General features: G+C 40.7%; 1 protein-coding gene across 6 annotated transcripts in view; it reads left to right on the forward strand.

Moving 5' to 3' along the window:
* slc24a2b (solute carrier family 24 member 2b) overlaps positions 1-16,967 on the forward strand; it is a 298,506-nt gene that overhangs the window by 218,791 nt on the left and 62,748 nt on the right. For 4 of the 6 annotated variants that reach the window (XM_087994583.1, XM_087994581.1, XM_043719046.2 and 1 more), the window contains one exon: positions 675-725. The exons of the other annotated variants lie outside the window; for them this stretch is intronic. In XM_087994583.1, the coding sequence (XP_087850709.1) occupies positions 675-725 (51 nt within the window). The remainder of the gene's footprint in view (positions 1-674; positions 726-16,967) is intronic. 6 annotated transcript variants of the gene reach the window in all.

Here is a 16,967-nt window from a genome sequence, read left to right on the forward strand (position 1 = left end):
CAAAGGGGAGGATGCTATTCAAGGGCTACAGACTGCCTAACAAAGTTGGCTTTTTCATTAATACCATCAATTGCTCTGGGATTTTAATGTAACAAACAAAGCTGGTTACAGAATACATTCAACCTCAGAAGTATTCCCTTTTCTTAATTCTTTTCTCTGGCTGTTCTTTTTGTTGTAAAGACAAAAATCTCATAAATCCAAAAGAGAACTTACCTTTTGCAAAAGTTTTAAAATGCACGAATTACTTGCATTTGTTCAGTGCATTTTTAAAAAATGTGAAATGATTATTCCTTTGGAAAAATATACTTTAGGAAAATGTCAATTGAGCAGAAGACCAATTTGCATATTTTCGGAAATGATTGTATAAACATAATGTTCTACATTCTAAAAATGTTTATGAATGATCCACTTAGTAAAATTGTGACATTTTACATGTTATTGATTATTTTTGTTTAAGAGGATGGTCATCTATTTTCCCAATTTGAATATTGATGAATCTGTTGCAGCAATATTCTAAATTCCATATTTAGCATTCATCGCTGATCTTAAATCCTCTGATTTTTGGAGCACGTCACTTGTGTGTGCTTCTTAAATTGCATTCTGCTGCTTCCTGATTTTTAATCTCTTTTTTTGCTTTTTGCTCATTTGTCCTTTCTTTTACTGTGATGTTGTAGAACTTGGAGCATATGGAAAACTAAAATATTATGACTCAATGACAGAAGAAGGTAAGAACTTCAGCATCTTTCTCTGTTACATTATCTGTAAAGTCATGAACACACACATTCTTTATTACAATAAAAATTTATTTTAACAATGTCTGTGTCTCATTGATTCATTTTAACATTTTTCCTTGGCTGTCATCACATCTTTGCATACGTCATTTTGTTTGTTTCTGTGTATTGGTATAACAAGTGTAAAATGTGGTGATGTTTAAAATATTTTGATGTAACATAGAACTGTTGTTGCTTACCTTGTTTAAAAGTGTTTCAATCACTTCCTGTGCCTCACTACTTCCTTGTTTTCAATTGAGCTCCATTCCTTAATAAAAGCAACCTTCACCTTAACTCTCAGCTCTGTGATTCTGCAGTTCTGTGTTTGTGTGTGTGTGTGTGTGTGTGTTTGTGTGCATCTTGACCACCAGCGTGATCTTCCTTACTGCAAACAATTAAATAAGTGGCGTGTAAACTAGAGGCAACTCATTTGGCGCTGTTAAAATGCTACTTTGGCCTACTAATTGAGTAATTTATTCAGGTTCCAATGGGGTGGGATTTCGTTTGATCTCTTCAATGTTGTAGATCTTCTGAATAAAAATCAAAAGAACTATAGATGCTGTAAATCAGAAACAAAAACAGAAGTTGCTGGCAGCTTGTGTAAAGAGAAATTAGAGTTAACATTTCTGAGGAGTTTTGAGGCAGAGTCACTGGTTCTGAAATGTTAACTCTGATTTCTCTTCACAGATGCTGCCAGACCTGCTAACCTTTTCCAGCAACTTTGGTTTTTGCTGTTGTAGCTCTTCTTTGGACATGTCATTTTATTTTATACTCGCTTCTGAAATATGGGTCTGATTGAGTCAAGAGTAATGAGATGAAGTCACTTGCATCTGATGACTGTCAGAGGCTATTGGTAATGTTAGGTTTGGAAATCAAAATGAATGATGAGATAAATAAAAGAGATGACAGACAAAAGGAAAGTAAGAAAATTCAAAACTCCAACATCCATTAAATTCTTTGGGAATGGACAACCCAATTGAAATTATAATTTCCAGTGATGGGTAGGGGAGAGGGCGGAAGGGCGAATGGTTTGGCAATAATTAAGACTTATGCAGTTAAAAGTTCACTTACTCCTGAATGTGTCAGCCCTAAGTTTTTATGGATGTTTAGTAGCCAACTAATGGGCAAATTGTTACATGGAGTGAAATACCAAGAGTTTCAGCGAGAGAGTACACCTTATGAAGGGCCAGTGCAAATTGATCAGCAACTTCCTGATACCCACTTATAACTCTGTCTGGAGTTTTGGGCATTTGTTGTAAAATTTATAGTATAAAGCTGAGTGTTGATAACTGTCAGCTTGATGAATATAAAATGTGTGCCATTATATACAAAACTACATGCAGATGGCTATTAGCTGGTTACTTAATTTCATAATATAATAGGATAGGCAATGTCCCTGTGGCAATGTAGAATATTCTTTTGTTATAATCTCCGTACAAACCTTTTAATTTTTTTTGAAAATGAAATGAATTTCCTTTCATTGGAAGGAGGGCATAACGCTGCATCTTCCACCTTGGGACCCTGCAACCCCATGGGATTAATGTGGATTTCACCAGTTTCCTCATTTTCCCCTCCCCACCATCTTATCCCAGTCTCAATCCTCCAAGTCAGCACCACCCTCTTGATATCACCTTTCCCATCTATCCACTCCACCCTCCTCTCCGACCTGTCACCTCCCCAACTTCATCGACCTATTGCATTCTCAGCTACTTTCTCCCCAGCCCAGCCACCTCCCATTTATCTCTCAGACCACCAGCCCACAAGCTTCATTCCTGATGGAGAGCTTATGCCCGAAACGTCGATTCTGCTGCTCCTCGGATGTTGCCTGACCTGCTATACTTTTCCAGCATCACACTCTCAACTCTGATCTCCAGCATCTGCAGTCCTCACATTCTTCCACAAAATTTCATGTTTTAAGAAATTTTACTGTAACAGACTAAGCACTGCTGTAAGCAACTTTTACAGAATGGAATTTTTCTCTTTTATTTTTGACACTGTCAAAGCGTTCACCCAGGTTTACACGATCCATTCGGCACTTTTCAGGACCCAGCCCAAGGGTATCTTTGATCCTAAGGGTTTGCTATTGTTTCTTGTCATTCCCAAATTAGAAACTTTAAACCCCAGGACTGTCTGTCTTGGCGATTTTTCTTTCCCTGGGGATTCTCCTGCTAGTGCGAAATAGAAAAATCTTCAAACCCTCATGACTTTGATTTTTTTCATTTCAAACACATTCTTAAATGGTGAACGCTAGAGCTTAGAGTTTTTTGCTGCTTCCTCCTGTCTTGGATCTAGTTAGACTCATGGTGAGAGATTTCGGGATATCAGAAACAATTGCTTCCTCAATGTCCACTTCTGTGGCAACATGAATGACATGCCTTGTAACCGAATAGAAGGCCAAGAAGCTTTACTTGAGACAGTAGTTTAGATTAGTTACAGTGCGGAAACAGGCACTTCAGCCCAACAAGTCCACACTGACCTGCCGAAGCACAACCCACCCAGACCCATTCCCCAACATTTACCCCTTCACCTAACACCTCGAGCAATTTAGTTCGGCCAATTCACCTAACCTGCACATTTTTGGACTGTGGGAGGAAACTGGAGCACCTGGAGGAAACCCACGCAGACACAGGGAGAATGTGCAAACTCCACATAGTAAGTCTCTTTTAGCTTGGAAGCTAACAGGCAGTTTAACTAGTTACAAATTACATTCCCAACACCTTCCTGGAACTTTGGACACTGCACATGGACACACATACCGCTGCCATTGTCTTCCAGCCTGATCATCATGCACCCCTGAAAACAATCCTTGAGTCTCGTCACCCAGCTCACATTAGAGGGAGTATCTCCAGTGAAAACCTGCACTGTGGAAGATATGTCTGGGGTTAAATGTTACCCGATTGTTTGGCAAATGCCAGATCAAATGACATGACCCTTTAAATTTAGACTAATTTATAGACACTGTCAAAAAATAACTTTTTAAAACTTCATATATAACAATTAGAAAATATATTCACACTTATAACATATTTCTCTAAATGCCAAACTATTAATGCAAAATTAATTGAGGGCAAGGATCATTTTAGTTGAATGGATGCCATTTGCAATTATTGAGGGAGAGAGAGAACTTTGTGCATCATTTTTATTTTAATTCTAGCATTTCAATGTTTCAGAATATTGCTTGAATTTGAAAGTTTAATTTTCCATTTACTTCCAAATATCATTCTAATGCCTCTTGAGGTTCTGCACTGAGGTCTTTTGGATGCTCTATGGATAACCTGTTAACTTCTCCTGCATAATCTGTCATAATTGTCTTGCTATGTTTCTCCTCCTCTCTCTCTTCTATGGCATATCTACAGTTAGTGTTTTAACAGTTAACTTTCCCGGTCATTTGAAATAATCAAATAATTGAGAATTTGGTGAACTGCTGAGAATTTTCATGATATTAGTCGTTCTGACGAAAACTAGCAATGAAGATGAAATGTTTCAGGGAGAGTTGTTTAATGATTTTTGATGGCATTTCTGAATATTTTGCTCCAAAATCATCAATGCACAGAAATCCCACTGGCTGCTGGAAATCTGGGCAGTAGTACAAATTGATAAGGTTCAACTCTCCCAAGCAATGTTATATTATGAAGCTAATGTGTATTTTTATTGACATTGCCATAGCCAAATATCTAATTGTGGTTTACATCAGTGGAGAATCTTCACCAGGATGGTAACTTAAATATATTCCATGATGCACAGTGGATATGAAATCTAACTAGAAACAGCTGGAAGGCTTCTTTATGGAATGCAACTTTTTTTTAAAAAATAGAATTTTAATCCTTTACACAGAGTTGATATCCAATAAATGACAGCCACAACTTATATTTATGTAATGTCTCTAGGACAATAAAATGTCCGAAGCTGCTCCCAATTAACATTAAAACGTAGAATCTGCCATTGAGTCACATCAGGCAGATACCAAAGTTTGGCCAAGGAGATGGGTTTTATAGAGTGCCTTGAAGGAGGAAAGAGAGGTGAAAAGATATAGAGCAGGAATGGTTTTACAATGAAGACTTGATCACTAGGAATGGAGCGACTAACTTCAGGGATATTCATGAGGAAAGATTTAGTGGGTTGCAAATATTGTATTTGAATGTGGAGTGAAGGAATGTGATGTTTTGCAGGTGAGCATTTGAAAATGAGCAGCATTTGCTACCCATCCAATTGTATCTACCATTAATGGACATGTTTTTGATTCAAAATGTTTGTGATCCGAATTCAATTAGATCCATGCAGACGGCATATAAAACAATCAAGCAATGATACAGCAACTGAATGCATAGGTTTTCCGCAGAAGGACAAGGAGATGGGGAATAAAGAATGGGGTGGCAATGGAAACACAGCAACACCTGGCTGCAGTCCCAGTGCAGTACAGGCACATATCGATCGTGCCCCGAAAATGCATTGGGCAAGAGATACGCCACTCTTAATGTCACTGTTGTTTAACAGGGTGCTGGTGTAAGTCGGCAAGCACGAGGATGATGGGTAATTTGGACAATAGAGTGGAATTTTCCCAGCCCCTGAACAATGTAGGTGATGGTGGAATGGTTAGGAAAATATGACGGTATTGACTAGAAATGTTTTGATGTTGGAAAGGTAAGCAGCCCTTATTTATTCCCAAATACTGATTATCAGTGTTATCTTTTGATGTACAACAGGAGAGGCAAACGTGACAAACTATTAAGACCATAAGACATAGGAGCAGAAGTAAGGCCATTCGGCCCATCGAGTCCACTCCGCCATTCAATCATGGCTGATGGGCATTTCAACTCCACTTACCCGCATTTTCCCCGTAGCCCTTAATTCCTTGTGACATCAAGAATTTATCAATTTCTGCCTTGAAGACATTTAGCGTCCCAACCTCCACTGCACTCTGTGGCAATGAATTCCACAGGCCCACCACTCTCTGGCTGAAGAAATGTCTCCGCATTTCTGTTCTGAATTCACCCCCTCTAATTCTAAGGCTGTGTCCACTGGTCCTAGTCTCCTCGCCTAACAGAAACAATTTTCTAGCATTCACCCTCTCCAAGCCATTTATTATCTTGTAAGCTTCTATTAGATCTCCCCTTAATCTTCTAAACTCCAATGAATACAATCCCAGGATCCTCAGCCGTTCCTCATATGTTAGACCTACCATTCCAGGGATCATCCGTGTGAATCTCCGCTGGACACGCTCCAGTGCCAGTATGTCCTTCCTGAGGTGTGGGGACTAAAACTGGACACAGTACTCCAAATGGGGCCTAACCAGAGCTTTATAAAGTCTCAGGAGCACAAAGGTGGTTTTATATTCCAACCCTCTTGAGATAATTGACAACATTGCATTCGCTTTCTTAATCACGGACTCAACCTGCATGTTTACCTTTAGAGAATCCTTAACTAGCACTCCTAGATCCCTCTGTACTTTGGCTTTACGAATTTTCTCACCGTTTAGAAAGTAGTCCATGCTTGTATTCTTTTTTCCAAAGTGCAAGACCTCGCAATATCCTCACATTGAATTCCATCAGCCATTTCCTGGACCATTCTTCCAAACTGTCTAGATCCTTCTTCAGCCTCCCCACTTCCTCAGTACTACCTGCCTGTCCACCTAACTTTGTATCATCAGCAAACTTCGCTAGAATGCCCCCAGTCCCTTCATCCAGATCATTAATATATAATGTGAACAGCTGTGGCCCCAACACTAAACCCTGCGGAACACCGCTTGTCACCGGCTGCCATTCCGAAAAAGAACCTTTTATCCCAACTCTCTGCCTTCTGTCAGACAGCCAATCCTCAATCCATCCCAGTAGCTCACCTCAATCACCATGGGCCCTCACCTTGCTCAGCAGCCTCCCATGTGGCACCTTATCAAAGGCCTTTTGGAAGTCTAGGTAAACCACATCCACTGGGTTGGAAGGCTTCATGTCATTTGTTGCTTCAAATGCGACAATGTTTTGTGCCAGTATGTGCACTAGGGAAAGGATAGTGATATTTCAGACAGGGTTCTAACATGAGCTAGTGCTGAGGAACGGAACACTCTAATGTCATTCTCGTAGTCACAGCTAAAATGGCGGTTGACCAGGTAGGTGGTGATGCAGAATGAAAATGTGATCGATAATGTAAATTTCTACATACAATGAAGTGTGTCCTCACTGGGTTTTCTTTTGCCTTCCCCTTCCACTACATCTAGGTGTAGTCCTGGGATTCCCACCTGGGTTGGAGGAAGCCTGCCCTCCCAAACCTCCAAGGCCAATGACCCTGAACGCAGTTGGTGCTGTCGGGCCCAGTGTGTCCAGCCAAACACAGGCTCATCCCCGTTGGGACGGGGTGGGTGTCACTGACTGAGCGAGGATGGTGCATGCAGCAGTGGAAATGGTCAATCCTGTTGTGCGGTCGCGGTACAGTGACAGAGCTAGTGAATGCATAGTGGCAGAGCACAAAGGCTGGTACCCTTGTGGGCACCAGAAGATCATTAATATTCTTTGTGCATCACTGGGTGCACATCTGTACTGAGGGCACTGCACTGACTCTTTGGACCAAGCTGGCAAGGTCTGGTGCTGGCACCTCCCAGTTCCCGAGGTCTCAACTTTCTTCAATCTGTCTCTTCTTCTGTAATATTTCATGGACTGGAGCTGAGAGGTCCAGTTCCTGGCTATCTGCATTTGCATTGGCTTTAAATATGTGCCAGTGGCAGGAATCCCAGGAGTGATAAGCATATCCAAGTCTGGTAAGCGCCTGATGGTGTCAGAGCAGCTCTGTGAAGGACTAATGTGTACCAAATGAGCAGTGTAAAATAGCACTATCACTAGAACTCACTGAGAGAAACCCTCCACAATACTGTTCAAAATTGACACAACCACATTTGAGGGTGTGGGGATGTATATTAACCTCAGTTTAGGGAAAGAGAGGACATGTTGGAACGGTTGTTGAAGGGTGTAACATCAAAGTAACAAGGTGTGACAGAGATGGAGAAACTGGAAGAACAGGATGGATTCCTCCTAGCATGCCAGATGCAAGGAAATGCAGTTGAGGTAGCTGTGTAAATCAATGAGTTTGTAACGAATATTAATGGACAGCCTTTTCCAAAACATGACAACTGAGAAGTCAAGGAAGGAAAGAATCACACATGCACCAGATAAAGATGAGAGAAGGATCGGAATTGGAAATTGTAATTTTACTTCTATATTCCCTGGGATTTATTGATATGATTGAAGTTTTCAATATATTAAGGGAGCATAAAGGACAGCTGGAGACAGCATGCTTCCATTAGCTGTGGTGATAGACTAGAGGAGAAAGTGAGGACTGCAGATGCTGGAGATCAGAGCTGAAAATGTGTTGCTGGAAAAGCGCAGCAGGTCAGGCAGGATTCTCTTGCTCCTTGGATGCTGCCTGACCTGCTGCGCTTCTCCAGCAACACATTTTCAGCTCTGAAAGACTCGAGGGCATAGATTAAAAACTAGAGACAGACCTTTCAGGAGTGAAATGACATACCACTTCTATGCAGTCTAGTAAAAGTTGGAGCATATGTTCTGCAAATGCAATAAGTGCCAACTGTGATTGACCAGCACAAAATCGATCAAAGGTATTAGGGTTGTTGGACATTTGTGATTGACAAGATAATCTATGAATGGTTGAAAGTCCCTATGTTCCTAAATTTCTGCATGTTTTTCAGCTGCAACCTGAAACTTGAGTGTTTTGCTAAAATTTCTGACAATTAAACTCTGATCTCGACCTGTATTTATCTAACAGTCACTAGCCTTTGTGATCATGAAGAGATTCAGGTTAACTTCAGTTGAGTATTTGCTGCGGATTTGATGGTAAGGCGTTTCTGCTGGTGTAAGACAACATATTGGCTGACATTACAAAATTGTAGAATTTCAAAGATCATATGGTGAAAGGAATTAAGCTAAATATCTCATCATCATTTTGCTTCTGTTTTCTCATCTATTTCTAATGTGTGGTTAATGATGTTAATGTTTCTAGATAGTCTATGACTTGTGTTAGAGGCAAGGTACTAACTTAGAAGATTGGCTGTCTGGCAGAAGGCGGAGAGTGGGGATAAAAGAGTTCTTCCCAGAATGGCAGCCACTAAGTAGTGGTGTTCCACAAGGTTCAGTGTTGGGACCACAACTTTCCAGATTATACATTTAATGATCTGGATGAAGGAACTGAGGGCATTCTGGGTAAGTTTGCAGATGATATAGGTAGAGGGGCACGTAGTATTGAGGAGGCAGGGAGGCTGCAGAAAGATTTAGACAGGTTAGGAGTGTGGGCTAAGAAGTGGCAGACAAAATACAATGTGGGTAAGTGTGGGGTCATGCACTTTGGTAGGAAGAATAGAGGCATGGACTATTTTCTAAATGGGGAGAAAATTCAGAAATCTGAAGTGCAAAGGGACTTGGGAGTCCTAGTCCAGGATTCTCTTAAGGTAAACTTACAGGTTGAGTCAGTTATTAGGAAGGCAAATAAAATGTTGTCATTTATTAGATTACCTACAGTGTGGAAACAGGCCCTTCGGCCCAACAAGTCCACACCGACCCGCCGAAGCGCAGCCCACCCAGACCCATTCCCCTACATTTACCCCTTCACCTAACACTACGGGTAATTTAGCATGGCCAATTCACCTAACCTGCACATTTTTGGATTGTGGGAGGAAACCGGAGCACCCGGAGGAAACCCACACAGACACGGGGAGAATGTGCAAACTCCACACTCAGAGTCGCCCGAGGCTCAAGAGTCTCAAGAGGACTAGAATATAAAAGCAGGGATGTACTTCTGAGGCTTTATAAGGCTCTGGTCAGACCACATTTAGAATATTGTGAGCAATTTTGGGCCTCATACCTCAGGAAGGATGTACTGGCCCTGGAGCAGGCACAGAGGAGGTTCGCGAGAATCATCTCAGGAATGAAAGGCTTAACATAATGAGGAACGATGATGTTTAGAAGGGGGGTGGGGGAGAGTCTGATTAAAACTTAGAATACTGAATGGCATGGACAGAGTAGATGTCGGGAAGATGCCTCCATTGGTAGGAGAGACAAGGACCCATGGGCACAGCCTTAGAGCAAAGGGAAGAATGGAGACAAGGAGAAACTTCTTCATCCAGAGAGTGGTGAATCTATGTACTTCACTGCCACAGAAGGCTTTGGAGGCCGGGCCATTAAGTATATTCAAGACTGAGAAAGATAAGGCCTTGATTGCTAAGAGGATCCAAGGTTATGGGGAGAAAGCAAGAAAATAGGTTTTTCAACCCCATCAGCCATGATTGAATGGCGGAGCAGACTCGATGGGTCGAATGGCTAAATTTCTGCTCTTATGGTCTTGTGGATCTTCTTTCATTTTGAATCAAGTATTTGGACACACTTAAGTGAATTAAAAGAAAGCAGCCAAAGGTTTTGTTGTGCACGTATACACTCGTTATAGAAACTACAACCAAGCTAGTAACTCCTGATGCATGCTCATGAACTTAGTCGTTGGTTTACCTTTTTGACTTTTCAGATATAAAGCTTATTGAGGGGTGGCACAGTGGTTAGCACTGCTGCTGCACAGCGCCAGAGACCCGGGTTCAATTCCCGCCTCAGGCGACTCTCTGTGTGGAGTTTGCACGTTCTCCCCGTGTCTACGTGGGTTTCCTCCGGGTGCTCCGGTTTCCTCCCACAATCCAAAAATGTGCAGGTTAGGGTGAATTGGCCGTGCTAAATTACCCATAGTGTTATGTGAAGGGGTAAATGTGGGGGAATGGGTCTGGATGGGTTGCGCGTCGGTGTGAACTTGTTGGGCCGAAGGGCCTGTTTCCACACTGTAAGTAATCTAATTACTTATTGTTATTTCCTTTCTGTCCTTGTTAATTGGATCACAAATATGTCTTCAAGAAAGTTTTTAATTTTTAAGGTAACAGATTTTGTGGTTAGTCAGACTTTTTTTAATCATGCTTCAACTTTGATGTAATCTACTACCTATAATCACTGGTAAATCTCGGAATCTAATCTGTGAATCTTCTTTCATTTTGATCATTCCTATTTTTCTGTAACTTTTTACACCTTCCTAACCATTTTCATGGTCACATCACATCTCATTCAGACATCCCTGTCATCCTGCTCTCCATTTTTCCACTTCATTTATTGTTCGTGTTACCCAGCCACCACCGAAATACTATAGAAACATTTTATATACCCATTTTCTATCATTATGCAACAAACATCCCCTTAAATATCTGGGATGCACTGCTTCACAGCCACTTTTCTCAATTGCCTCTCCTCTCCAGGAATGTCCACTTGTGTTGCTGCTTTTTCTATAAAATGTGTAAATAAGGACCAAATATGTCTTCTAATGCCCTTTGTGTTTGGCTTTGAAGAGGTTGGATGCAGTTGTTGGGAATGTCTAACCCTTGATTCTGAATTTGGCTCATTTCCAATTCAGAACAGCCTGAGATGCAACTCTTCATTTATTTTTCTTACAAGTTACTCTGAGAAGCATGTCAGCAGATTTAGCTAATCCGCTGGCAGAGAATAAAACAAGAGAAACACTACTTCCAAGCTCTCTCTTGAGGCTTGACAGGCTCACAATTGGCAGTTCCTGTAGCATGACTTTGCTTTATAGTTAAATAGCCTGCTGCTGGTTTGTAGATCACTAAGACAGTTTCTGACTTTGAAGGGCATCAGTGTTGCTTGATGTAGGAAGTGGCCCGTGGAGAGTACCATCTGTCTCAATCCACAACAGTAATACTCTGCCAACATAGTTCAGAAGTCACCTCCAAATCCCAGTGCCTTTCCTCTGACTGTCCATTGGTATGACGAGGTAGGACTTCATTAAAGCCTCAGACAGAACAACTGACAAGCCAGTGGTTCACGCAGTTTAATACTGTTAAATTGCATATTCCAACATTCTGCCTCTACCTGGACTCTTGAAAGCCAGGAATCTGTCAGATTATCGCAACCTTATTACCACACTAGTGAAGTGGTCAGCTGTGATTTTATGAGTTGAGTAGTGAGCTAATGTTGAGAAGGAAAAGTTGAGGTTTAACAATGTTCAAACTGCAAGGGACCACTGTAGAGAATAACAGAAGCCAATGGACTTCTGAGACTTGCATGTGAATTTAGTGATTATTTAGGTTTGAGCATATTTTTCCAGTGGAGTTTCATCCCTGGGCACAGCCAGAATATTTGAAGGAGGTTGACTTCCCCTAACAAATCTCCTCCCACTTGCTACTGAGGTTACCAGGTCAGTTTTTCGAAGAAGGCGGTTAATAAGGTATTTCATGCATTTTTCAGTCCAAGATGTGTTTGCTGAGATGATGTACCAGTCAGGATGGCCTTTGATGTTAATCTCCTTGGCCAGCTGTGGTGCAGTAGAAATGAAGATTTTGGCAGGGAGCTTTTCAGAAAAAAGATAAGAATGGATGATGAGTTGTTTTAAAGTTGTAACCTATTTGTGCTTCCAAAACCCAATCACTCTGCAAAAATTTTTTTAAAGCAACAACGAGATATTCAGAGTTGTTGAAGCTTTATGACTAACAGAAGAGACCTGTCAGTTCATTTCAAAATGTAGGCCACATCACAAGGCCACAACAAAATCTAAGAAATGGCAGCAATTTTTTTTATCAACAGTCTGTCTTTCACAACGAATAACATGAATTTTGGTTGTTTCTCAATGTAAAATTAATATTTTCATTAATGCATTCACTTGCAGGTGATTATGATAGACATTAGTGGTTTTATAAAATGTTTTAGAAATGAAATTTTGTACAATGCAAAAAATGTGGGGAGATTGTAACTTAGCCTCATATCAGTAAATAGTATGAGCAGCAGCAGTGTACAAAGCCCTGCAACCACCCCCACACCGCTCTCTTTTGCTCTCTCTTTATTTCTTTCTGTCTCTCACACACATGCACACTTTCTTTCCATCAAACATGAAAGCTTGAAGATTTCAGATTTGTAAAATTTAAATCTTTCAACCAGTGATTGCTTATTTTTGTTGTTGGCAGCTAGCCAACAAATTTCCAATTACAAAGTGTAAATAAACTGCTGCCTTCAAGCTATGTTAAGCTTGAATTGCTTTGGCTTTCCAAAGCTCGTAATTTTTGCGTCAGATTTAAGTTATTCTAGTACAGTTGCAATTCTCTCTGAATTTACTGTCCGTGATATATTTCACCACTGTCACTGGTGATCTTAGCTATGCATTATTTAGCTAAAAGTGACCAAGGGAGCAAGAGGAATATTTTCTGGTTTATTCTTCAATCATAATATTGGAAGATTTGTTTCAAAATGATCAATAATGGAAGTTTTGGTATTGATGGTACTAAAGTTGTGTGACTTTAAAGCAGCAATACTGCTCATTGTTCTTCTCTCCGTGGATAAAGTAGTGGAAGAAGCCAATAGTTCACAGGCTGAGAAAAGTATCATGAGCAGGTAAATCATAAGTTCATAAGATATAGGAGCAGAATTAGGCCATTTGGCCCATCGAGTCTGCTCAGCCATTCGATCATTGCTGATATGCTCCTCACCCCCATTTTCCTGCCTTCTCCCCATAACCCTTCAACCCATTACCAATTAAAAATCTGTCTAACTCCTCCTTAAATTTACTCACTGCCCCAGCACCCACTGCATTTTGGGGTTGCATATTCCACAGATTCACAACCCTTTGGGAGAAGTAATTTCTCCTCAACTCTGTTTTAAATTTGCTACCCCTTATCCTAAGACTATGACCTCTCATCCTGGAATTCCCCACAAGAGGAAACATCTGTTCCACTTCTATTATATCCATACCTTTTATCACCTTGAATACCTCAATTTGATCTCTCCTCATTTTTCTAAATTCTAGAGAGTATAGGCCTGATCTCTCTCCGTATGACAAACCTCTCATCCCTGCCTCAATCCAGTGAACCTCCTCTCAACTAAGGGGACCAAAACTGTACGCAAGACTCAAGCTGCTGTCTTCCCCAATACCTTTTATAGCTGCAGCAATACTTCTTTACCATTATATTCTGTTCCTTTAGCTATAAAAACCTACATTCCATTCAGATCCTTTATTATCTGTTGTATCTGCATACTAGTTTTCTATGAGAGAAAGTGAGGGCTGCAGATGCTGGAGATCAGAGCTGAAAATGTGTTGCTGGAAAAGCACAGCAGGTCAGGCAGCATCCAAGGAACAGGAGAATCGACGTTTTGGGCATAAGCCCTTCTTCAGGAATCCTGAAGGGCTTATGCCCGAAATATCGATTCTCCTGTTCCTTGGATGCTGCCTGACCTGCTGCGCTTTTCTAGCAACACATTTTCAGTACTAGTTTTCTATGACTCATGAGTGAGTACATCTCGCTCCCTCTACATCAGAGCGCCCTGATCTCTCTCCCCATTTAAATAGTAGGTGGCCTTCCCATTTTTTTCAACCCAAACACATGGTCTCACACTTTATCCACGTTCAACTCCATCTGCCACATTTTGTCCCACTCTCCTAACCTGTCTGTATCCATTTGTAAGGTTCTTAATTTGTCATTGCAGTTTGTCATCCTGCCTGTTTTTGTGTCGTCTGCAAATTTGGCTCGAGAGCCTTCTATCCCTGTATCCAAATCTTCAATACAGATTGTGAATAGTTGGGGTCCAAAGACCAACACTGTGGCACCCCACTAGTTAAATCTTGCCATCCAGATAAAAAAACAATTTATCCCATATAAACCATTTTGTCCATCAGCCAGTCATCTAGACAAGCTAATAAATTACCCTTAATCCCATATGATCCAACTTAGTGAATAAACCTTTTGTGCTGCACTTTATCAAATGCCTTCCAAGAATCCGGATATATTACATTACAGGATCCCTGTTATCTGCTTTGCTTGTTACATCTTCAAAGAGCTCTAGCTCTAGAAATTAGTCAAACATGATTTGCCCTTCATAAAACCATGCTGACTCTGATGGGACAGTGTTTTGACTTTCCAAATGTCATGAACCAGGTAAACTCTGTTGTTGCGTATGGCTTGCAAGGAATTAAATGTAACAAATACATAATAAACATAACTCATCGGAGAATTAAGTTAATGGGTCGTAAAATTAATTGCAACTTGTCAAAACTAAAATAATTAATCTCCCACAGCAATCTACTGCCATGCTGGTAATACTTTACCATTTGACATCTGCCTGTATTGCTCGCAAGACAAAGTTTTTCACTGTGCTTCGGTACACGTGACAATAAATTCAATTCAAAGCTATCCACATCCTTTTTTAGGTGCAGTTTGAATTGAAGCAGATAGGTTTTGCTTTACATTTTTAAACTTCAATTGTATTCTTTCTCTTCTGACTTTAAATTGTGACTCCTCCTTGATTTGTTAGTAATACTGTTAAAGATCTCTTGGTATTTAGAAAGTTAAATTGAAGAAATGGTACAAATGGAATTTCAAGCATCGGAAACAAATATCGTCAAGAGGCAAATTGGTCACTGAGAGAAATGGGGGCAGTGGTTTGGTAGGAACTCAAATCCACATTGGGTTCAAAATTTTATTTGATAAGTTAAATAGAATTAAACAGATATGTGCTAAAACTATTGCCTGCTGTTGTTGAGCATGTGGAAACACAGTCAATGATTGTAATGTTTGATGATTGATATTTTCGTCTTACACTGATATTAACAACCTCAAAATATGAAAGCACATACTTTTTACACATCACATTGCAAGGAATGCAGGTGTTGCTTTTGACAAATGAACAAAATTGTCAAATTTAGTGACTTCAATATTAATCAATTCATCATTTTGCAGATATTGTATTTAGTGTTCAGCAATTTGGCATGATTCAGTTTTTATCATTTGTTTGCCTCTTGCTAAGCTTTTCCAAAACAAATTGTCAGTATGAGTGAAATCTGCAATTAAATCAGTACGCAGCCGCAAAGACAGCAAAATGTGTTAGTCTCTGCAGTATATAATTGTTTCAGGTGCTACTGGTTTTAATTAGTAACTGGCAGAGAAATAGATGGTTGAGGCAAAATTGGGGTTGGCTATAATGACAAAAAATGGTGCTGCAATGTCTACATAGACTGGACTTGCGCAAGGCCCTGGGGTTGCACGATGGCTCAGTGCTTAGCACTGCTGCCTCACAGCACCATGGACCCAGGTTCGATTCCAGTCTCAGGCAAATATCTGTGTGGAGTTTGCACATTCTCCCTGTATCTGCGTGGGTTTCCTCTGGGTGCTCCGGTTTCCTCCCGCAGTCCAAAGACGTGAAGATCAGGTGAATTGGCTATGCTACATGCCCATAGTTTTAGGTGTATCAGTCAGAGGGAAATTGGTCTGGGTGGGTTACTCTTCAGAGGGTTGGTGTGGACTTGTTGGGCTGAAGGGCCTGTTTCCACACCATAGGAAATCTAATCTAATCTTTGACAAGGTCCCATGTGGTACACTGGTTAATAAAATTAGATCATGAGAGATCCAGGAATTGATAAACAATTGGATACAAAATTGACTTGATGGTAATAGGCAGAGGATGCTCGTAAAGGTTTGTTAATCAGACTGGAAGCCTGTGACCAGTGATGTGCTGCAAGGATTGGTTCTGGGTTATCGATTATATCAATGATTTGGATGCTAGTATAGGAGATATGGTTAGCAAGTTTGTGGATGACACCAAATTTGATGCTATAGTGGACAGCGAATAAGCTTATATATATGAGTATGAGATCTTGATTAGATGGGCCAATGGGCTGAGGAGTGACAGATGGAATTTAATTTCGTTAAATGTGAGTCGCTATATTTTGGAAAGGCAAATCCGGGCAGGCCTTTTACACTTAATGGTAAGGTCCTGGGGAGTGTTGCTGAACAAAGAGACCTTGGAGTGCAGGTTCATAGCTCCTTGAAGGTGGAGTCGCAGGTAGATAAAATAGTGAAGGTAGTGTTTGGCTTGCTTGTCTTTATTGGTCGGTGCGTTGAGTATAGGAGTTGGGACATCATATTGTGGCTGCCCAAGACTTGGATGAGACCACTTTTGGAATATTGTGTACACATTTGGTTGTCCTGCTATAGGAAGAATGTTAAACTAGAAAGGGTACAGGAAAAAAGTTTGGAATGATGTTGCTAGGATTAGAAGGTTTGAGTTATAAAAGAGGTTGGATAAGCTGGGACCATTAGAGGCTGAGTATTACAAGCTGAAGGGTGACCTTTATAAAATCATGAGGGGCGTGGATAGGGTGAATAACCAAGGC

The sequence above is a fragment of the Chiloscyllium plagiosum genome, unplaced genomic scaffold (assembly GCF_037043375.1).
Source record: "Chiloscyllium plagiosum isolate Xiang-an unplaced genomic scaffold, Cpla_swu_hap1 HiC_scaffold_2, whole genome shotgun sequence".
In the NCBI taxonomy this organism is placed as follows: domain Eukaryota; kingdom Metazoa; phylum Chordata; class Chondrichthyes; order Orectolobiformes; family Hemiscylliidae; genus Chiloscyllium; species Chiloscyllium plagiosum.